The sequence below is a fragment of the Aethalodelphis obliquidens genome, unplaced genomic scaffold, assembly GCF_003676395.1.
Source record: "Aethalodelphis obliquidens isolate GAN/ISIS:26980383/991018 unplaced genomic scaffold, ASM367639v1 scaffold2, whole genome shotgun sequence".
Classification (NCBI taxonomy): domain Eukaryota; kingdom Metazoa; phylum Chordata; class Mammalia; order Artiodactyla; family Delphinidae; genus Aethalodelphis; species Aethalodelphis obliquidens.
This window is the reverse complement of record NW_020837946.1, coordinates 18,848,987-18,872,015: the sequence shown is the minus strand read 5'-3', so window position 1 is coordinate 18,872,015 and position 23,029 is coordinate 18,848,987. Positions and strand designations below refer to the sequence as shown.

Sequence of the window (23,029 nt, the reverse complement as noted above, 5' to 3'; positions counted from 1 at the left end):
TTTTTCCCTGTAATTGATTTCTAATCTCATAGTGTTGGGGTCTTGATATGATTTCAGTTTTCTTAAATTTACTGAGACTTGATTTGTGACCCAAGATGTGATTTATCCTGGAGAATGTTCCGTGCACACTTGAGAAGAAAGTGTAATCTGCTATTTTTGGATGGAATGTCCTATAAATATCAATTAAATTTATCTGATCTATTGTGTTACTTAAAACTTGTGTTTCCTTATTAATTTTCTGTTTGAATGATCTGTCCATTGGTGTAAGTGAAGTGTTAAAGTCCCCCACTATTATTGTGTTACTGTCGATTTCCTCTTGTATAGCTGTTAGCAGTTGCCTTATGTATTGAGGTGCTCCTATGTTGGGTGCATATATATTTATAATTGTTATATCTTCTTCTTGGATTGATCCCTCGATCATTACATAGTGTCCTTCCTTGTCTCTTGTAACATTCTTTATTTTAAAGTCTATTTTATCTGGTATGAGTATTGCTACTCCTGCTTTCTTTTGATTTCCATTTACATGGAATATCTTTTTCCATCCCCTCACTTTCAGTCTGTATGTGTCCCTAGGTCTGAAGTGGGTCTCATGTAGACAGCATATATATGCGTCTTGTTTTTGTATCCATTCAGCAAGCCTGTGTCTTTTGGTTGGAGCATTTATTCCTTTCACGTTTAAAGTAATTATCGATATGTATGTTCCTATGACCATTTTCTTAATTGTTTTGGGTTTGTTTTTGTAGGTCCTTTTCTTCTCTGTGTTTCCCACTTAGAGAAGTTCCTTTAGCATTTGTTGTAGAGCTGGTTTGGTGGTGCTGAATTCTCTTAGCCTTTGCTTGTCTGTAAAGCTTTTGATTTCTCCATCAAATCTGAATGAGATCCTTGCTGGGTAGAGTAATCTTGGTTGTTGTTCTTCCCTTTCAACACTCTAAGTATATCATGCCACTGCCTTCTGGCTTGTAGAGTTTCTGCTGAGAAATCAACTGTTAACCTTATGGGAGTTCCCTTGTATGTTATTTGTCGTTTTTCCCCTGCTGCCTTCAATAATTTTTCTTTGTCTTTAATGTTTGCCTATTTGATTACTATGTGTCTCGGCGTGTTTCTCCTTGGGTTTATCGTGTATGGGACTCTCTGCACTTCCTGGACTTGGGTGGCTATTTCCTTTTCTTTCCCACGTTAGGGAAGTTTTCAACTATTATCTCTTCAAATATTTTCTCGGGTCCTTTCTCTCTCTCTTCTCCTTCTTGGACCCCTATAATGTGAATGTTGTTGCATTTAATGTTGTCCCAGAGGTTTCTTAGGCTGTCTTCATTTCTTTTCATTCTTTTTTCTTGATTCTGTTCCGCAGCAGTGAATTCCAGCATTCTGTCTTTCAGGTCACTTATCCGTTCTTCTGCCTCAGTTATTCTGCTATTGATTCCTTCTAGTGTATTTTTCATTTCATTTATTGTGTTGTTCATCTCTTTTGTTTGTTCTTTAATTCTTCTAGATCTTTGTTAAACATTCCTTGCATCTTCTTGATCTTTGCCTCCATTGCTTTTCTGAGTTCCTGGATCATCTTCACTATCATTATTCTGAAATCTTTTTCTGAAAAGTTTCCTATCTCCACTTCATTTAGTTGTTTTTCTGGCGTTTTAACTTGTTCCTTCATCTGGTGCATAGCCCTCTGCCTTTTCATCTTGTCTATCTTTCTGTGAATGTGGTTTTTGTTCCACAGGCTACAGGATTGTAGTTCTTCTTGCTTCTGCTGTCTGCCCTCACTTTCCTCATTTTAAAATGGAAATAATAATAATGTCTACCTCATAAGGCTATTGTGAAGATTAATGAGTTAATTCCTGTAAAGTGTTTGAAAGAGTGCCTGACACAAGTGTTCAACATATCTAGCTATTTTTAATGCTGTTGTTATTGTTAGGCACCTCTAGGTAAGAAGGCCCAGTGTGGTGGTACCAGAGAGGCAGGAAGGGATAAGCGTTGTGGTTAAGGCAGGATTCACCACCAAGGCACAGTGGTTAGCCGTAGGATTTGGTTGAAGACATTCTCCAGCCATATTCATTCTAGGGATTTCTCTGTACTCTAGCAAGTAGGCCCCCTTCAGGACTTCCTGTCACAGCATTCTGTTTCCTTCCAAGCATTCATCATTATTTGTAAGCCATCATCTTATTTATTTTGTCAGTCTTGTTTGTTTGTCTGGCTACTTCTCTTGAGAGAAGGGACTTTGTCTTATTTAATAACAGCTAATATATATTGAATGCTAAGTGCCAGGCACCATTCTGAGCAATACGTTACTTTACATGCTTTAACTCATTTAAATCCTCACAATGATCCTATGAAATAAGTAGTATCTTTATTGTCGCCTTATGGGTAGATGATGAATCTGAGAGCCATAAGATAATTTGCATGTGGTCATGCAGTTAGTGAGACTCAATAAATTTTCCTTGAATGAATGAATGAACAAATGAAAGAATGAATGAATAGGGGAGCAAGAACTAAGGAAGGTATCTTGTGAAGCTCTGGAAGAAAGGGAAGGAAGAGAAGATCACATCAGTAGTAGTATTAGGGTGGAGGCTTTGGGCTCATCAACAGACTCCTTCCGCTGACTTCTCCTTTCTTCCTCTCACCTGACTGTTTGACCCCTAGGTTCAGGCCATTGCTGCCCAGTTGGTGTCAGCCCTGTACTATCTGCATTCCCACCGCATCCTCCACCGAGACATGAAGCCTCAGAACATCCTCCTTGCCAAGGGTGGTGGCATAAAGCTCTGTGACTTTGGGTGAGGTGCCTGACCTTCTGTCTCTGCTTCCAGTTCTGCAAGGAGCCTTAGATCATATGCTTGAGTTCCTTGGGCCTCATTTTAGAACCTGAGCTGGAGACTGGGATTCCTGCTGGGTCTTGGAAGATGGTCTGTTTGTTCAGGTTGGGGATATCTCGCACAGTGATAGGTAGCAGTGACCAGCTCTAGAGTTTATTATTTCTCTATTTCTCTGTCTATCTGTCTATCTATCTCACACAGTGACCAGCTCTAGTGTTTATTATTTATTCATTTATCTATCTAATTTTTGGCCCTACCCACTGCATGCTGGATCTGAGTTCCCCGACCAGGGATCAAACCTGCGCCCTCCTGCAGTGTAAGCACAGCGTCTTAACCACTGGACCGCCAGGGAAGTCTCTCTTGTTTTTATTGAATATCTTCTTTTTCCATTTTGATTCCATCATCTACTGCAGATTTGCCCGGGCTATGAGCACCAACACGATGGTGCTGACATCCATTAAAGGCACACCACTCTACATGTCTCCAGAGCTGGTGGAGGAACGACCATACGACCACACCGCAGACCTCTGGTCTGTGGGCTGCATACTGTATGAGCTGGCAGTGGGCACTCCTCCCTTCTATACCACGAGCATCTTTCAGCTGGTCAGCCTCATTCTCAAGGACCCTGTGCGCTGGCCTCCCACCATTAGTCCTTGCTTCAAGGTGATGAATACTGAAAGACTGCTTTTGCATCAGAAACCTGTCTTCCTCTGCCCTGTTCCCTTTTCCACAATTTTTTTCCAGAGCTGGGGCTGCACTTTGCAGTTACTTAATTGATGCAGGAGCTGGGGCAAGCTGCCTTGCTTTTGTACTGCAGAGCCTTATTCTGGGAGGGTGATCTAAGGTGTGCCCAACTTGGGAGTAGCAGCCCCTCCTTGGGTCAGGCTGTCCTTTATCAAAATGGAGAGGTAATTTCAAGACACCAGAAACAGATATTGGTCCCTTTACACACACTCTATTCTACTAATTTCCTATCAGATGCAATGGCCGAATGATTTCCAGATTTGCCAACACAGATGTCCTCTTCCTGAAAGAATCTTTAGATATCCAAATGGCCATAGCTGATGGGGCTAGCTCACTGATTAGGGGCAGAGGATAGAGATGGTGCCTGTCTTTTGCAGTTAAATCTCAGCAGGCCGGGGTGGGGGTGGGGGGAGGGAGGAAAAGGAATTGACCTTTTTTATTTTTCATCTAGGGCAAGATTTGAGCCTTCAATAAAATTTAAATGCAGCCTTCTCCCAGGGTAAAACCTCACGATAACTTTCCTTTGTTTTATCTAAGATGAAAAGAGACAAGTTTCTCCCCAACCTATTTAGCTGGGGGTGGCCCAAATAATTATCAAAAAGAACCTAAACAAAGGAAGCATAATTGGGTGATATACATAAGATATACATTCTCCCTTAGGGCAGACATGCAGGTATCTCCAGCAAGAGCCAAGGTGTAATGATCACCTTGTTTTAGAACAAGGATTGTAATCTACTAGTACCTTCTATTCCTATTTCAGGCCCAATTGAGGATTTCCCCAAGGACACCTTATAACAGATGTACCCTTTTCAGACAGTCTCCCTGCCCCTCCACCATCTGAAGACTTGCTGAAAGATTTGTTTTTGAGTGCTCCCAAACACATCTTTACACAATGACTTATGCGTGTGAGTGTGCTTTTAACTGTAAGTGCATTTGTTCCTACCCAGCACAAACAAACCACAGTCAAAGGGAGGGCAAAGTGAGCAGTTTGGGACCCCCTTGAATGCTTGCTTTCTGAAGATGATTGTGAAGATGACATCCCTCTCTTTCTCTTCATTTTTTTTCTCTTCTTCACAAAGCTGTTGACATTGAGATTTCTGGTTTTACTTTTGGGGTTCCAAAATGTCCATGGACAGGAATTGGGGCTCCCCAGAAGGTGAGGCAGTGAGGTCTGTTCATGATTTCAGCCAGGGAAATGAGGCCTAAGGATAGGATTAGAGAGGGCGTGATTAAGACCAGCCAGTCTGTTGTAAGAATGCACTCAGGAGTCTTGGTTGGCCGATTCTGATGAGTTTGAGAGAGCCTGTGGAGAAGTGAAGGCTGATGGGGTATCCTTTCTCTCCACAGAACTTCCTTCAGGGACTGCTCACCAAGGACCCCCGGCAGCGTCTGTCCTGGCCAGACCTGTTACATCATCCCTTTATTGCTGGTCGTGTCACCAGTGAGTCCTTAGGGTTCCCAGGGCTCTTGCACTTCCCTAATACTCTACCCAATGCAACCTCTGACCCCAACGTCTGGATCCAACATATATTCTTTTCCCCACCAGCTTGAATTTTCTCCCTAGCCCTTTGCATGACCCTTGCCACTTCCCTTGTAACCCCAGTCCCTCTTTGTCACTTTGTCAAAAGGGTCTCCTTCCACAGAAGCCTGGAGATGCTGAAGTTGTCTCTGGCCAAATGGAAACAGTGGCGCAGCTCCAGTGTGATCACCTGTCCCCCTCTTCTCTCCTTGCAGTATTAACCGAGTCAGCAGGCCCAGATTTGGGTACCCCATTCACCAGTCGCTTACCCCCAGAACTTCAGGTCCTAAAGGACCAACAGGCGCATCGTCTGGCCCCCAAGGGCAATCAATCTCGCATCTTGCGGCAAGCCTATAAGCACATGGCTGAGGAGGCCAAGCAGAAGGTGTGTGGGGCAGAAGGGCATGTATAACATAGCCAGGCTAGTGACTGGGGGAGTTGGAGAAGGAGGGTGACTTTCTAGGGTTGGGAAAGGGCCACGAATAGGATTCATAGTGCCTTATGACAACCAAGTAGTTCTGACTCAGTGTCTCATTTCCCGCAGAAACACCAGAACACAGGACCTGCCCTTGAGCAAGAGGACAGGACCAGCAAGGTGGCTTCTGGCACAGCCTCTCTGCCCAGACTAAAGGCCACTCCTCAGGAACCAAGCCTCTTGACTGGGGTCTTAGGCTCAGAAATGAAGAGCAGCTGGGCTGAGTGGAGGGCTGGAGAAGCTCCCCCTGCACCTTGGTGAGGAGGGTAGAACCAGGGATTTATAAGATGAGGTCGCTTGCAGATCTTTGGCTCCAGTCAAAGCAAATACAGCATGGTCCCTGTCACTCACTACTGCCTAAATGTAGACAGGGCCCTGGGAGTCTTGAGTCCTGGGCGCCTGAACCCTAATTCCAGGTATTGATACTTTCCTGATTCATCAGGAAACGTGGAAACTTTCCTTTCTCTATGTCTCAGTTGTGTTGATTCATTAACTGAAAAGGAAAGAATCATCTCCACGCAAAATGGAAGATTATTTGAGTTGAGAGCTATGGGTGAAAACCGCCAAGGTAGCTTTGAGAAGAAGATCCAAAGTGGGAGGGCAGTCAAGGATATGCGTGTAGTGGACCTATCCTGTCCTGGCCAGATCCTAGAAGGAGGTCTCCTCTAACCAATCCTATATGGCTTATTTTTCATTCCTATCCTGGATGTAGAGGGAGGGACAAGTTCATGAACTCTAAGCCTCACAGGTCTGGAACTCATCTTACTCCCTGCTTCCTGTAGCAGGGAAAACTGGATCACCCAGGATTGTGAGCAAGCATTCCCAGAGCTGAGGCCAGAGGTGGTGGGCCAGCAGAGCCTTGATGCAGTGGACCTAGAAAATGAGGTGAGACCTAGGGGCTCCTCCTGGCCTTGTCCCTGCCATGGGATGTTGGGTCTTGGTAGATGTTTTCTAGAACAGTGATTCCCAACCCTCCAAGGAATAGCTCCCTTTGTGTTAAAAATTGCTTTCTTATTATTTATAGATTTTAATTGCATAGTATCTGAACATTTAATTATCAAAAATTGGAGTACATAAGTAAAAAGGAAAGTCCCTCTTGAGCCTTATTTCAGTCCCAGAGGTGTCTGTCTCCTTCCTGACTTTTTGTGCTTTTACATATATTTATATATATGTCCACATAGAATATATAGTTTGGCTGTTTTTACATTACTGAGTTCATACCATATGTATCGTTTTGCCTCATGCATCTCTTACATGATCTGTTCTAGAGATCTTTCTACATCTACTTCAATCTTTTGTTTTTTTAAGGTTTTAACTTTTTATTTTGAAAACATTTCAAACTTAAATAATAATTGTGAAAATAGAACCAAGAATTCTTATATACCCTTTCACCCAGATTCACCAATTGTTAAAATTCTGCGACATTTGCTTTATGGTTCTCTTCCTCTATGTATGGACACATCATCTTTCTGAATCATTTTAGGGTAAGTGCAGACATGCCCCTTTACTGCCAAATGTACTTTAGTGCGTATTTGCTAGGATCAAGGTGATGCACTTGCACCACCTCAGTGCAATTATAGAAGTCAGGAATTTGACACTGATATGATTCTGTTACTTAATCTACAGTCCATATTTAGATTTTGCCAATTGCTCTGGTAATGTTCTTTATAGCAAAAACATGTTTTTCCCCCAGTCCACAATCCAATCCAGTGTTAAGCATTGCATTTAGTTGTTATGCTTCATTAGTTTCCTTTAATCTGAAACCGTTCCTACTCTTTCTTTGTCTTTCATGCTTGATAGTTTTTAGGTGCACAGGTCAGTTATTTTGTAGAATGTTCCTCAAATTGATACTTTTGCATAATTAGATTCGAGTCATGCATTTTTGGTGGGCACACTACATAAGTGATGCATTGTCAGTACTACAGTCTTTTTAACAACTTCTTAGTATGTCCTAATATGTATGTGCCATGGTTGATTATTCCCTTACTGACTGGCTCTATGATGTTTCCAATTTTTTTATTATAAACCACGCAGTGGGTATCTTTCTAGGTGTCTTTTTATGCACACCTGCCAGTGTTCTCCAAGAGACTTTTCAAGACCCCTCATTTACTGCCAACTCTACCTTTTTAAACGGGTGGCTGAAAAAAATACATCTGTGCCAAAGGAGTCACTGGCCTTTTGCAGTTACTTCATGATTCCCCAGGTTGGGAGCTACTACCCTTGAACCTGACACACTCCTCCTGACCTCCTTCACTCCCTGATGCCTCAGGAGCCAGACAACGATGATGCTGAGTGGCGGCACCTGCTAGAGACCACTGAGCCTGTGCCCGTGCAACTGAAGGCCCCTCTCGCCCTGCTGTGCAATCCCGACTTCTGCCAGCGCATCCAGAGTCAGCTGCATGAGGCTGGAGGGCAGGTAACCAGCAGAAGCATACCATGGATGAAACTGGAGACCGTTTTCACAGATGAGGCATTAAAAAACGTTGATTGACATAAGGAGAAAGGAAGTTTGTCCCTTTCCTATTCTCTTTCACTCCGTCTGTTTAAATCAAGGAGATTTGCCAACCTCCTTTAGTAATACAGAAAGAGCAGACCTTGGGTTTTTCTTTCTGAAGGGAAAAGTATTCCTCTAGAGCAGGGATCAGCAAACTTTCTGGTGGAACTTTTTTAGGCACTGTTGTCCAAGAGGAAAAAATGGAGGATATCATGTAACGACTTCTATAATGAGAGAAAACACATTTCCACAAAATTTTTGACAAAATTAAAAATATGTAACAATTTAAGTGTGTAATATTTTCTAATGCAGGTATACTAATGAGAAGAATGAGATTCTTTTCTAGGGGATAACGTCTTGCTTAATTGGTGTTCATAATTAGTATTCTCTCCTACAAAGCCTTTCCTTGTGTCTCTGAAATGGTGATCTTCTTTCCTGGGAACTCACCGAAGTATGTTGCGTGCATCTCTCTCTCTTTTCTTTAAAGTTTTTTTTTTTTTAATTTTATTTATTTATTTAGGCTGCGTCAGGTCTTAGTTGTGTCATGTGGGATCTTTCGTTGCGGCCAGCGGGCTTCTCTCTAGTTGTGGCGTGTGGGCTCCAGGGCGCGTGAGCTCTGTAGTTTGCAGCACGTGGGCTCTCTCGTTGAGGCGCACGGACTCAGAAGTTGTGGCGCGTGGGCTTAGTTGCCCTGCGGCATGTGGGATCTTTGTTCTCCGACCATGGATCGCACCCGCATCCCCTGCATTGGAAGGCAGATTCCACTGGAATCTGCCTTCCAGATTCCAGATTCCAGATTCCAGATTCCACTGGAAAGAAGTCCCTTTTCTTTAAAGTTTTAAAAAATAATTTTTAGTAAATTTACCAAGTTGTGAAATCATCATCATAATTCAGTTTTAGAATATTTTCATCACCCCAATAAGATGATTCTTAACTATTTACAGTTAATTATCATTCCCACTCCTAGTAACAGGAGACTACTTTCTGTCTATTATATTTGTGTTTTCTGAACATTTCATATAAATATGATCATACAATGTATAGTCTTTGTGTCTGACTCCTTTCTCTTAGCATAATTTTTTTTTTTTTTTTTTTTTTTCGGTACGCGGGCCTCTCACTGTTGTGGCCTCTCCCATTGCGGGACACGCAGGCTCAGCGGCCATGGCCATGCGCTCAGTCGCTCCACGGCATGTGGGATCTTCCCAGACTGGGGCATGAGCCCGTGTCCCCTGCATCGGCAGGCGGACTCTCAACCACTGCGCCACCAGGGAAACCCTTAGCATAATGTTTTTGAGGTTCATTCATGTTGTAGCGTGTATCAATACTTAATTCCTTTTCATTGCTGATTAATATTCTGCTGTACGGATATATCACATTTTGTTTATCCATTCCACTAATTGATTGAAATTTGGATTGTTTCCAGTTTTTGGCTTTTATGAATAATGCTGCTTTGAACATCCATGAAGAAGCCTTTGTGTGGACATATGTTTTCATTTCTCTTGGGTGTATGCATAGGAGTGGAATTGCTGGGGCATATAGTAAATTTATGTTTAAGATTTTAAGAAACTGCTGGACTATTTATTTTCCAAAGTGGCTGCACCATTTTACAATCTCACCAGCAATGTATGAGGGTCCTCATTTCTCCACCTCCTTGCCAACATGTATTACTGTCTGTCTGTCTGAGTGTAGTCATTTTAGAGAGTGTGAAATAGTATCTTATTGCCATTTTAATTCACATTTTGCTAATGACTAATGTGAGCATCTTCTCATGTGCTTATCAGACATTTGTATTAATATTTCTTCTTTGGTGAAATATCTAATCATTTCTTTGGCTCATTTTTAAGTTGGGTTGTTTTCTACTTGAGTTGTAAGAATTCTCTGTATCTTCTGGATACAAGACCTTTATCAGATGTATGATTTGCAAATATTTTCTCCCAGTCTCTAATATGTCTTTTTATTCTCATAAGAATTTCTTTTGAAGCACAAAGGTTTTAAATTTTGAAGTCCAGTTACCATTTTTTTCCTTTGTGGATTATGCTTCTGGTGTTGTATCTGAGAAATCTTTTTTAAACCCAAAGTCTTGAAGATTTTCTCCTATGTTTTTTCTAAAAGCTTTCTAGGGCTTCCCTGGTGGCGCAGTGGTTGAGAGTCTGCCTGCCGATGCAGGGGACACGGGTTTGTGCCCCGGTCTGGGAAGATCCCACATGCCGCAGAGCAGCTGGGCCCGTGAGCCATGGCCGCTGAGCCTGCGCATCCGGAGCCTGTGCTCCGCAACGGGAGAGGCCACAACAGTGAGAGGCCCGCGTAAAAAAAAAGCTTTCTAGACTTTTAGCTCTGACATTTAGGTCTCTGACCCATTATGAGTTGATTTTTGTATATATCGTGAGGTAGGGATATAAGTTCATCTTTTCGCATGTGGTTATGTAATCATCCCAGCACCATTTGTTGAAAAGACTCTCCTTTCGCTCTTGAATTACCTTGGCACCCTGCACCTCTCTTTTGGCCCTTATCTGTCCTCCTTGTGTTGGATAATTTTTCAGTGGGGAAAGAGGTTAACAACTCTGCCTCCAGGGTAAAACTTTCTGAGTTAGAATTCCAGCCAAACTACTGTGTGTGATTATTGACTACTTACTTAACCTATCTAGAAGCTTCAGTCTCCTCGTCTATAAAATGGGTAATTGTATTTACTTTACAATCACTGGGGTTATTGTAAAGATTAAGTGAGTAAATAAGTGAACAGATTCAGAACAGTGAGTAGCATATTGTAAAGCACTTGATGTAAACGTTAGTCTTCTTTTGAAGAATAACCTTTTAAAAAATAACCATTTAAAAATATAATACTGTCCTGTATAAAAATAAGTGGTAGGTAGGATCTGGCCTGCAGGTCATATTTTGTCAACCCCTGATCTAGAGTTGAATAATATTGTTTTGTCTATCTGGAGTTGAGCAACATTGTTTTGTGCCCATTGTTTTTAATTTTCAGAAATGTGTGTGTGTGGTTTCATTTTGTTTTAAGGTGAAGGGCTGGAGAAGGGAGGGAGCAGATAGGAATGTCACTTGGTCTGTCACTGACTGAGGGGAGGTGTTCCCCCCTCCCCCCGGTTTGGTCACCTCTAAGTCAGGTGACCTGGCCATCTATATTCCCCTTTCCTGGTACACTTTCCCTGTTTCTTTGTTCTCCTTTTCTGGGTTTTAGATTCCCAAAGAAAGGAATGAGAACATTTGGTCTGCTTTGTCAACATCTTGGGGACACTTGGTATCTGTGACTCTCCTTCCTTTACCTCTCATAATATCGATTACTGTCTCTTTCCCTTGTGTCACCCAGATCCTGAAAGGCGTGCTGGAGGGTGCTTCCCATATCCTTCCTGTGCTCCAGGTCCTGAGCAGTCTTCTGTCCAGCTGCGGTGGTGACTCTGTTTCCTTGTACTCCTTCTGCCGAGGGGCAGGGCTCCCCCGGCTGCTGCTCAGCCTCCTCCGACACAGCCAGGAGAGCAGCAGTATCCAGCAGGTAAGTGCTGTGCCAGGAGCCTCTCAAGACTTAGCAGAATTTCTTCTCTTTGGACTTCGTTTCGTTGAATTGCCATCTCTATTTGGCCCAACTGCCTTTTCTTTTCTTCTCCTCCTCTCTAGTTAGTAGATCATGAATTGCAAATTCTCATGCCTTCCGAGGCCAGGCAGATAATGTCATCAGTGAAGTAGACTGTGTGTGACTATATGAATCAGTGGGAATGTGAGAAACTGAGATCTCGTGCTCAGTCGGAACGGGGCATCCTCTCCTCAGCGCCAGCTCACTGTTGTTAGGGGGGAATATGGGCTGAGTGGTGCCAGATCCTGCAGTTTTCCAAGAAAAGCTAGAAATCCAAATTTTTATGTGCAATTTCCCAATATTTAAAGCACTGTGTTTTTTTTTTGTTTGTTTGTTTGTTTTTGTGGTACGCGGGCCTCTCACTGTTGTGACCTCTCCCGTTGCGGAGCACAGACTCCGGACACGCAGGCTCAGCGGCCATGGCTCATGGGCCCAGCCGCTCCGTGGCATGTGGGATCTTCCTGGACCGGGGCACGAACCCACGTCCCCTGCATTGGCAGGCAGACTCTCAACCACTGTGCCACCAGGGAAGCCCAGAGCACTGTGTTTTGAAAGGTAAAATCCTAGGCTTTACAGGCCTGATTTTATAGAGCAGGGTACTGAAATTCAGAGATTAACTCACACACGGGCACTGCCTTGTCAGTGGTAATGGAGATGATAAGCGGGAGAGCTAGGAGTGAGTTTCAGTGTCCACGTCCCTGTGCTGTGTCCCGACGCAGCTGAGCTGAAAGGCCGGAATGCAGAAATGTTTAACGTGGCCAAGGCTTGGCGGCTGGAAGCTGCACTCTGCTGATGAGTGTTAGTCTTGAGAGTTTTTAAGGAATTTAGAGAAGAATTTGAGCTATTTTGAAAAATAGAACCTCCTAAACTCCAAAATGCTGTTCAGGCCCAAACAAGACACGTTTTCTGGCTGTTTACAGCCCGTCGGCCGCCACTTTGTTACCTCTGGATCTCCTCTCTCTGTCCAAACACCCTCTCCCTCTGTCCCTTTCTGTTTGCTCAGCCTGACTGGATGTCTGACACACTTTTCCCTTAGTCTTTGTTTCCATCCCCTACATTGCCCTAACTCTCTGTCCTCTTCCCTGGCAGCAGCGTTGGTATGGGACCTTCTTACGGGACCTGATGGCTGTGATTCAGGCCTACTTTGCCTGCACCTTCAATCTGGAGAGGAGCCAGACAGGTGACAGGTGGGATGAGAGGCATTTTGCTCTGTTGGCCAGTTTGGCTTCAGTTTCTACCCCCATTTCTTCCCATCCCCATTAGGAAGAGGCTAAGTAAGGAGAAGCCATGATTTGTGCCAGGTTTAGGGGTCAGCTGAGTGACCTCTTAGAGTCCACCTAGTCCTCTTAAGGACCCCGAGACACCTCCAAGTTTGCGCACGGAACTTCAGGTTCTAAGCGTTAGCAGTCACACTAAATGGAAGGCTCAGGGTGTGAATAAGCTAGAGAAAATGACAAAGAGGCCTGGAGGTATGTATGTGCAACTGTGTGTGTGTGTGAGGGGAGAGGAGAGGAGAGAGAGCACTCTGATGTGTTCCTTTGCAGAGATTCTCCTACCTGCCCTGAACGGACCCATTCACAACATGTGGGCTTTTAGTAGAGAGATGAGAAGAAACCACGGACTCATTTTTTCCTAGCCTACAGGTATTTCAGGAAGCTGCCAACCTCTTTCTGGAGCTCTTGGGGAAACTACTGGCCCAACCAGATGACTCTGAGCAGACTTTGCGGAGGGACAGCCTTATGGTAATCTGCCCCCCCTTCCAGATTTCTGTCTGTGGTTTTCCCTGTGTTTCTCCCATCCTCTTTCTTATGGCTCTGTAGGGTTAGATCGAGGTAATACAACAAATGTTCGTTGAATGCCAGCTATGTGTCATATGCCATCTGAGTAAGAGAAAGTCCCCATCTTCAAGGGATCAGGGCTAGTCTAATAGGAGAGATGTGATCAAGGACAACAGTGTGAAAAGTACATTAGAACTTCATGTAAAATGTAGAAGCACCACTGAAGAAGACTAACACTACTTGGAGGGTCATAGAAGAAATCTTTTTTTTTTTTTGGACCCCCACGCAGTATGTGGGATCTTAGTTCCCTGACCAGGGATTGAACCCGTGCCCCCTGCAGTGGAAGCACAGAGTCTTAACCACTGGACCGCCAGGGAAGTCCCTAAGAGTCATAGAAGAAATCTTGAAGGAGGAAATCATCTCTGCTAGGATTTGAAGAATGAACAGAAGTTTGCCAGGTGGATGAGGCAGGAAAGTAGGGAGGACATTCCGGGTAGAAAGAGCAACCTATATTAAAGCCCAGAGGCATTAAGCAGTGTGGCCTATTTTAGGGAACCACAAATAGAAGTATTTCTTCTTGAATAGACTTACAGATCAGCTAGTATTCCCAATCTTGTTTGTCCTACAGACTAGTAACCTATGTGGGTTCTCTCTCCTGGACTCTGGAGGTGAGGGATGGGAAGGGAGGCTTGAAAGAGAAAATAGTTGAGTTCTGACTGATCTCAGAGGAGACAGAGAGGAACATGTTCAAGGAGGGAAGCAATTGCCTGGACATTGTTCAGACTGGAAACTGGGAGCACAGATTTGGGCTACATTCCTACTTCCAGCTAGCAGCTAGCAGTCCATTCAGTCTTTTCTTTTTTTTAAATAAATTTATTTATTTATTTATTTTTGGCTGCATTGGGTCTTCATTGCTGCGCACAGGCTTTCTCTAGTTGTGGCGAGCGGGGGCTACTCTTTGCTGCGGTACGCGGGCTTCTCATTACAGTGGCTTCTCTTGTTGTGGAGCACGGGCCCTAGAGCACAGGCTCAGTAGTTGTGGTGCTTGGACTTAGTTGCTCCCCAGCACGTGGGATCTTCCTGGACCAGGGCTCGAACCCGTGTCCCCTGCATTGGCAGGCAGATTCTTAACCACTGCGCCACCAGGGAAGCCCAGTCTCTTCTCTTCTGAGAGCCCATTTTAACATCCCTCACCCTTTCCGGTAAGGAAGCTTTTAACATCTAACGTACATTTTGGCCAGTAGTGACTCACATTATTGGTCAGCACTTCTCATATGTCACTGTGCACTGAGTAGCATGGGGAGTTTGGAATAAATTCCCCACCTCTCGAAATTCTGAATCAATAAGACTGGGTTGGGAAAGACCCATGAATCCCCAGGAATTCTTATACTCAGGGTCCACAGATAATACTTTGAGAAACATCATCTAGGGAGCAGCTGATCAGAGTAAAAGGATTGACACCTAAAATTCCTGTCCTTGAAATGTGAAGGCAGATATATGGCACTTTCTGTGTGAGGAATCCTTAAGAGTCCATCAGCTGGTCCCCCTGGGTTTCTCTCCTCCTTTCTCAGGTTCTCCGGGCACTCCTGCTCCTTATGCTAAGTCCAGTCAGTTTTCTGATGTGCCTGCTGTTAACCCTGCCTTGTCTCCCTTAGTGCTTTACTGTTCTGTGTGAAGCCATGGATGGGAACAGCTGGACCATCTCCAGAGCTTTCTACTCCAGCCTGATGACCACACAGCGGGCTGTGTTGGACGGGCTCCTTCATGGCTTGACAGTTCCACAGCTCCCTTTCCACAGCCCCCCAGGTAACTGGAATGGGAAGGTAAGGTTCTCTCAACCTACTTGTTGAGTAGGTCCAGCTCTGCTCTTTCTCCTGCCATTACCTAGAATAGGCCTGGCATTTAGTGAGTGTTAAATAACTATGAACTGAGAGAAAGAATGGGGAATCTTAAACAACCAACGCCTTCCTGCGTTCTTTGCCTTTCTCGCAGGAGCCCCCGAGGTGAGCCAGCCGCTTCGGGAGCAGAGTGAGGATCTGCCTGGAGCCCTGTCCTCGGCACTGGCAGCCTTATGCACTGCTCCTGTGGGGCTACCTGGCTGCTGGGAAGCCAAGGAGCAGGTCTGAGCTACAATTTTTTTGTTCCTGTCCTCCCTGTTGCCAGAGTAGGGGAGGCTGGCCCAGCTTTTCAGAAAGGCAGAAAAACAAGCTTTTATGCCTCCCTTTACTCAGTACTTCCAGAAACAGATGCTCCCACTAGGTTTGAGCCACTTGTAGAACATGATGTAGCCAAAATCCCAGAGCCCTCGGCCAGCTGATTAGAGAGCTCAGTGACAAACTGCCCGTGTGGGGGGGTAGCTGATCTGAAGCCACCAGTGATGCTTCCTCAAGGGTTCAAGATTCAGATTTCCTGCTCCCTTTTGGCTAGCAACACTTTCCTCTGTACCTGCCGGCAGTGGGACTTAACTAGGCCTTGTCTTTTGGTTCTCCACTGGCCATAAAGACTGGGAATGGAATGGGGGCTGAGGTTCCTGGTGAATCTGGGGAAGAGTGGCTAGCAGGGGGTTGAGAGTCCTGATTAGTTGGAGATATGAGAGGAATGGGATTGGAATAATGGGAATGGGATTGAGTCTTCAGGTATGTCTCTACAGATCTCCCGGCATCTGGCAAACCAGCTCACTGAAGACAGCAACCAACTGAGGTCATCCCTCATCTCTGGCCTGCAGGATCCCATCCTGTGCCTACACCTTCTCAAGGTACTGCCTGCCCATTAACTCTTGGCCTTTCAGACTTCTTTCTTACCCCAAGGACTAAGAGAGAGAGAAAGAGACACTGAGAGAAATGAGAGACTCCCCCCTTGGAGGACCCCTTTCTGCTTTTAAAATTGTTCAGCTGAGATGGCCCTACTGTCAGCCAGTCCTCAGCAGAACCGAGAAGTGTCCACATCTCACAGTGTTTCAGCAAGAGGCACAAGTGGCCTGAATTTCTCTGATATCCCTAGTTGTGGATACTAGATCTGTCGAGAGGCTAGCCTGTTTTCAGCTGAGCCTTTCAATCTAGGAGCCCAGGGGCTGCTCTGGCTCCCTGACAGACTCCTTCCCACTCCCTTTAGGTTCTCTACTCCTGCTGCCACGTCAGTGAGCCCCTGTGCCGTCTTCTAGGGCGAGAGCCCCTGGCCTTGGAGTCACTGTGGAAGTTGGTCCAGGGCAAGGTAGGCCGGCAGCACGAGTGGGCATCTCTTGGGGGCCCCACCATCTCAATCAGAGGAGCCTCTGCTATCTCGGGTTTCCTTTGTAGGTAAAGGTAGTGGATTGGGAAGAGTCTGCTGAAGTGACACTGTACCTCCTCTCCCTTCTTGTCCTTCACCTCCAAGATCTGCCTTCTGGGTGAGTCATAAAGCAGCGTCTCTCCACTGAAATCTTCCACCCACATAGCTCACCCAGACATGGATTGTGGGGAGTGACACCCTACAGCCTATCCTTAGGAGGGATTGGGACAGAGGGTGTGAGGGTTTCTGTGAGGGCAGCAGCCTTGATGTATCTCTTTATTCCAGAATGGAGAAGCTAGGCAGTGAGGTTGCTACTGTCTTTACCCATTCACACGTCGTCTCTCTTGTGGTGAGTTTTCAACCTTCATCTTCCTCCACTTTTCACCCTATCATCCCACCCTTCTGCAAGCAGGAGAGTCATTTCCTAATTTGCAGCTGTTTGTGAGGCATTCTTCTGGACCAGGACAAAGAAATAAATCCTCTCTGCCTGTCCCGAGTACCATTCAGATGCGGACATTCCGCGACCTTGTCTAACTCTCCACAGAGCGCAGCAGCCTGTCTGTTGGGACAGCTTGGTCAGCAAGGGGTGACTTTTGACCTCCAGCCTGTGGAGTGGATTGCAGCTGCCACACATGCCCTGTCCGCCCCTGCGGAGGTGAGCTCTACCAGGGAATGCAGACACGCATTTTCTCTGAGTCAAATAAGATCTGTGTTCAGGGAGAAAGACTGAAATGCCAGCAAGCCTAGAGTAAACTAAGGAGTGTGAGAGAATCAAGGCGTCTTTCCTGTCCTGTCCTTCTGCCCTCGGATAATAGATCCCTCTGAGTCCAGACTGTCAGGGCTTTAGGTTTGTTGTTAACTTGCAGGACCTCTGATGGGGGAGGGGGAGGGGGAGGCAGCGTGTGTGTGTGTGTGTGTGTGTGTGTGTGTGTGTGTCTGTGTGTCTGTGTGTCTGTGTGTGTGTGTGTGTGTGTCTGTGTCTGTGTGTCTGTGTGTCTGTGTGTGTCTCTCTGTCTCTCCCTCCCTCCCTCTGGCACTTGCCTCCTGAAGGATCTCCCTTCCAGCCTCTCTCCTCTCCAGTCCATTTTCTTCACTGCCACCAAAGTGAGCTTTTTTAAAGGAAAACCTGCCCATTTGTTCAACCAGTAATTATTTCACACATAAATATAATAGTGAGTACCAGGCACTATTCTTGGCTTTGAGAATACAGTAGTGAAAGGAGAGACACAAAAATCTCGCCCATGTGGAGCTTGTGTAAGTCCTCAGTGGCTTCCCACGGTTTCTGGGTTAATGTCTAAATTGGTTAGCAGGCTACTCAAAGCTCATCTGTTCCCTCTGGGCTCTCTAATCCTGCTCCACCAAAGAATTAACATTTCCAAAGTTCACTGTGGTCTCTCACGACCTGCCTTTATGGGAGCTTTGACCTCTCCCTTCCTCATCTCCCTTTTATTTTATTTTTTTTAAATTTTATTTATTTATTTAACATCTTTATTGGAGTATAATTGCTTTACAATGGTGTGTTAGTTTCTGCTTTATAACAAAGTGAATCAGTTGTACACATATACATATGTCCCCATATTTCTTCCCTCTTGCATCTCCCTCACTCCCCCTCATCTCCCTTTTAAACTTTTAATCCCATCAGTTTCCTACCTCCAGGAGGCAGAGTTAGCACTCTCAGCTGTGTCCCGTTCCCTCTCCACAGCCCTCACTCACAGCCTCTCGTGTAGCAAAAGCATCTTCCTAAACTCTAATGGTTTGTCTGCCTGCTCACCCTACTGACTGTGTGTCTTTAGGACAGAGTTAGTCATTGAACGAATAGGCAGGAGCCAAGACTCCTAAGTCCAAAAGAACTCTCCCCACTACACCAGGCTGAAGAAGAACTCCTTGTGCCTGACTTGGATTTGGGAGCACAGGCCTGTGTGGTCACCTCACCCCTCTCAGATCTGCTCTCCTCCCACCTCTCTCCGACAGGTCCGGCTGACTCCACCGGGTGGCTGTGGATTCTATGATGGCCTCCTCATGCTTCTGCTGCAGCTGCTCACCCAGGTACAGCTGCATCCTAGGACGGATGGGAAGTAAGGAGAGCTGCTTTGGGGAGCCACTGGCCAATAGGAAGGAAGAAGCAACACAGTCACCTCTCCTCTCACACCGCCTGTGATGGCCTTAAATGGGACCCATCTGCTGTCAGTACGGACCCTTTAAGGGGAACCATTCAGCTACATCCCTTGGGATTCAGTGGGAAGAAAGTTGTAATTCCCTGGTTTCCAGTAGACATACACATGGGTTGAGAGGTCAGGGGTTAAGATGTGATAAGCGAGGGAACTGGGACAACAGGGAAATCCTAGGTGGGAAAACAGAAGGAATTATTTCTGGGACTCCTCTTCCTCATAGGTCAGGGACAAGAGTGAAAAAAGGCGTTTTGACTCCTGTCTTGGACCTCCTCGTTTACCCTCATTCAATTTTGTCTCTAGCAGGGGAAGGGTAATCCAGTAAGGGTCGTGGCTAGCTCAGAAATGTGGACCGTTCTGTGGCACCGCTTCTCCATGGTGCTGAGGCTCCCTGAGGGGGCATCTGTACAGGAAGAGGAGCTGTCACCGTCCAGTCCACAAAGCCTAGAGCCAGACTGGACGCTGATCTCACCCCAAGGTATCTTTCCAACAGCATGGCCCCTCTTGTCGGGCCAGTGTGTTGATTCCTCCTCAAGGGGAAACAGCCTAGAACTGGGTTAGCCCACGGAGGTGGCTACTGCTGCTGCCGCCTGGGGAGAGGGTGGCAGAGTCTGTGCTGGAGCTGCTCAAGGACAGGGAAGGGACTGAACAGGGGGTAGCCCTGAGAGCCTTGGGGACGCAGTGGCATCCTGACCTCTTGCCTGCTCCACTGGGTCTCCATTCTTGGTGTTTCCAGGCATGGCAGCCCTGCTGAGCCTGGCCATGGCCACCTTTACCCAGGAACCCCAGTTATGCCTGAGCCACCTGTCTCAGCGTGGAAGTATCCTCATGTCCACCCTGAAGCATCTGCTTTCGCCCAGCTTCCTGCATCACCTGACCCAGGCGTGAGTTGGAGCTAGAGGAGGGAGACCAGAAAATTCAATGTTGGCTGTTGGGGGGAGGAGGAGGGGAAGGCAGGAGAGAAAGAGCTGACAGCTTGAGCTATGAGGCAAGAAATGGGATTACTGAGGTTGGGGAAGGAGAGCTGGACTAGGGAATTTGAGAAGAGTCGGGGGAAGAAAGCTAAAGGGTGGGTGCACCAGACTGAGTATATCCTTCCACTCTCCCCTCCTTAGGCCTCAGGGGCCTGAGTTTCTCCCCGTTTTGGTGCTCTCTGTCTGCCAGCTCCTCTGCTTCCCCTTCGCTCTGGATGTGGACGCTGACCTCCTTGAAGGTGTCTTGGCTGACCTCACAGACTCAGAAGTCACAGCCCACCTGCTGCAGGTACTGGGGAAGCTACCCAGGCAGGAACGTGGGAGAGGAAGGTGGCCCAACCCTGTGTACTCAAATTCACTTCCCGACAGCTCCAGGGCTCTCGCAGGCCCCTGTAGGAGTGCAGCACCTGGCTTGGTCTAAGAGTTGAGTGGAGAAAGCATTCGGGCCTGAACAGAGGCATGTGGTTGGAGCTGGGCTGGTGCCTCTTCTCTCCATCAGTCCGATATCTGGATTCACTTGGAACCCACTGGGGCAGATATCTTAGTCTAGGCCCTGGAGACTCAGCTCCTCAGCTGGGAATCACTTCCTTGGAAATTGTTGGCATTAAGCAGTGAGCGGGTCTCTGAAGCAGAGAGACTAAGTCCTTGCAGAGCAAGGCATGGACTTGGGAAGGACCTGTTCTCCTGGGCTCCACGTTGTGTCTCACGTGCGGTGCTGTGGCTCAGGTCTTCCGGCTTTCTGTGGTATTCTCACCAGAGTTTGGCTTTTCTCTCTCCCAGATTGTGGGCTCCGTCTCAGTATCTTGCTGCAGTGTATTCTCCCTCTCCCTGCACCCCTCCCCCTTCTCCAGGTCTGCCGCCACCATCTTCCACTGACACAAGCCGAGCTGCCCATCAGTCTGCTCACACGCCTGGCCCTCTCTGAGCCCCCCTCTCTCAACCAGTTTGTGAGCACAGTAGCCGCCTGCCCTACAACCACCATCTCATTCCTCTCAGCTGCCCTCCTGGGTGACCAGCCGCTGCTGACCTCTGACCTTCTCTCCCTCCTGGCCCACACCGCTCGGGTACTGTCTCCCAGCCATTTGTCCTTTATCCAAGAACTCCTGGCTGGCCCCGATGAATCCTATCGGCCACTGCGCAGCCTCCTGGGCCACCCAGAGAATTCTGTGCGGGCCCGTACTTACGGGCTTCTGGGACACTTGCTCCAGCACAGCGGAGCCCTGCGCGGGGCCCTGCAGAGCCAGCTAGGACTGCTCAACCTTTTGCTGCTGGGGCTTGGAGACAAAGACCCTGCTGTGCGGCGTGGTGCCAGCTTTGCTGTGGGCAATGCAGCCTACCAAGCTGGTCCCCTGGGGCCTGCCCTGGCAGCTGCGGTGCCCGGTATGACCCAGCTGCTTGGAGATCCTCAGGCTGGTATCCGGCGCAATGCCGCATCAGCTCTGGGCAACTTGGGGCCTGAGGGTTTGGGGGACGAGCTGTTACGGTGCCAAGTACCCCAGCGGCTCCTAGAGGTGGCGTGTGGAGACCCCCAGCCAAATGTGAAGGAGGCCGCCCTCGTTGCCCTCCGGAGCCTCCAACAGGAGCCCTGCATCCATCAGGTACACCTGAGGGGACTTTGGAATCACCATGATGGGGCTGGTTTTCACAACATTTTTCTGAGATAGTCTTTAAGGAATTGGGACATCTAGAAACCCAAGCTGTATCCTTCTCTGGGATCAGGAAACCCAGGGGCCATGACTTGGTCATGAGTTTTTCATCTAACATTTCACACCTGGAGAAGGGAGGGGACCTGGAAGAAGGCTCCATTGGGCTAGGAGATGCCTGGGATCTCAAGGACCAGCGTTTCTTTCTTCTGGAGGCTGTGCAGGAGGGAGGTGAGGGAAGACTAGACGTTGAGGTGTATAGAGTGGTTTCATTCTGAGGGCCATGAAGGCGCTAACTATCTTTTTTAGCACTTACCATGTGAAAAGTACCATGCTAAGCATTTTACCTTTATTATCTTATTATCTGGTTTAAGCTTTGCTTCTCATTTTGCAGGCAATGAAACTGAGGCACAAAGAATTTAATAACTTGTCCAAGTTACAAAGCTAATATGTAGGATTGGACTTTGGAACTCAAGAGTCTAAGTCCAGAGCCCATGCTCTTTTTTTTTTTCCTTTGGCTGTGCCACAGGGCATGTGGGATCTTAGTTTCCTGACCAGGGATTGAACCTGTGGCCTCTGCAGTGAAAGCATGGAGTCTTAACCATTGGACCACCAGGGAAGTTCCCAGAGCCCATGTTCTTAACCTGCTTTACTCTGTTTTTTTCTATTTTCTGCTCCATTTTCAGTATATAAACAGCCCAATGGAAAAATGATACGTCGACCTATGATAAAGCTAAACCTCCAAATTATGATAGTTCAGTGTGGCGGCATCGGGAGGCCCCTGCAGAAGGGAGGCTCTGACAGGATGGTCACGATATGCATTAGAGTTGTTTGGCAGTCCGTGTGGGGAAATAATAAAAGGGATTCTTGGTGGGAAGGAGGTCCAGACCCACTGGTCTAGATCCACAGCTGGGAGTCTCACCTTTTGGCTTAGTTTTACTGCTGCATTTATTACCTCTTCCTGGGGACAAGTGCATAGGTCCTTTGGTGCCTTGGTTTCATGGTCTGTAACCAAAGAGAATGGAAATAGACCTCTGGTCCTGGTGATTCCTGTCCCCAAGGTCTGTCTTCTCCCACACAACCTATTTTGAGTCCCCAAGAGCTCATTTATTTTTCTTCCTTTTCTAGAGTGGGAATTGCTGGGCCAAATCACAGTCCTCTGCATGTCATGTTCTGTCATCTCTCTCTATCCCACAGGTGCTGGTGTCCCTGGGTGCCAGTGAGAAGTTAGCCTTGCTCTCTCTGGGGAATCAGTTACTGCCACGTAGCAGTCCCAGGCCGGCCTCTACCAAACACTGCAGGAAGCTCATTCACCTCTTGAGGCCAACCCACAATACATGACCCCAGATTCCTGGGGTCCAGCCTCCAACGTTCATTGCCCTACTGTTGCCAGCCCTTCCTTTTTCTGCTCTACAAGCCACCAACTCAACCAAGAGCTAAAGACACTGAAAGAGAGAAGCTGCCAATCAACTGATTTGAGAATGAGAACCTAGAAGAGATTTATGTATAAAGCTCCTTCTTTCCCCCAGATTCAGGATGATTTCAGCCAGTAAACTTCATTGTTGTTGGTGCCA

At 46.7% G+C, this 23,029-nt stretch overlaps 1 protein-coding gene across 10 annotated transcripts in view; it reads left to right on the top strand.

Annotated features, from left to right (window-relative positions):
• The window catches only part of STK36 (serine/threonine kinase 36), a 27,683-nt gene extending 4,654 nt beyond the window's left edge, over positions 1–23,029 (top strand). For 3 of the 10 annotated variants that reach the window (XM_027121229.1, XM_027121218.1, XM_027121179.1), the window contains 23 exons: positions 2,638–2,768; positions 3,221–3,470; positions 4,899–4,992; positions 5,286–5,455; positions 5,615–5,802; positions 6,328–6,430; positions 7,815–7,961; positions 11,365–11,547; positions 12,715–12,812; positions 13,262–13,367; positions 15,059–15,209; positions 15,396–15,523; positions 16,054–16,158; positions 16,515–16,613; positions 16,700–16,788; positions 16,956–17,019; positions 17,215–17,325; positions 18,642–18,716; positions 19,142–19,316; positions 19,575–19,722; positions 19,954–20,101; positions 20,664–21,410; positions 22,653–23,029. In XM_027121229.1, coding sequence (XP_026977030.1) covers positions 2,638–2,768; positions 3,221–3,470; positions 4,899–4,992; positions 5,286–5,455; positions 5,615–5,802; positions 6,328–6,430; positions 7,815–7,961; positions 11,365–11,547; positions 12,715–12,812; positions 13,262–13,367; positions 15,059–15,209; positions 15,396–15,523; positions 16,054–16,158; positions 16,515–16,613; positions 16,700–16,788; positions 16,956–17,019; positions 17,215–17,325; positions 18,642–18,716; positions 19,142–19,316; positions 19,575–19,722; positions 19,954–20,101; positions 20,664–21,410; positions 22,653–22,796 — 3,654 coding nt within the window. In that variant the 3' untranslated portion in view covers positions 22,797–23,029. Of the gene's footprint in view, positions 1–2,637; positions 2,769–3,220; positions 3,471–4,002; positions 4,993–5,285; positions 5,456–5,614; positions 5,803–6,327; positions 6,431–7,814; positions 7,962–11,364; positions 11,548–12,714; positions 12,813–13,261; positions 13,368–15,058; positions 15,210–15,395; positions 15,524–16,053; positions 16,159–16,514; positions 16,614–16,699; positions 16,789–16,955; positions 17,020–17,214; positions 17,326–18,641; positions 18,717–19,141; positions 19,317–19,574; positions 19,723–19,953; positions 20,102–20,663; positions 21,411–21,984; positions 22,035–22,652 lie in introns of those variants that run through there. The other 7 variants (XM_027121198.1, XM_027121188.1, XM_027121207.1 and 4 more) reach the window with 7 other exon arrangements.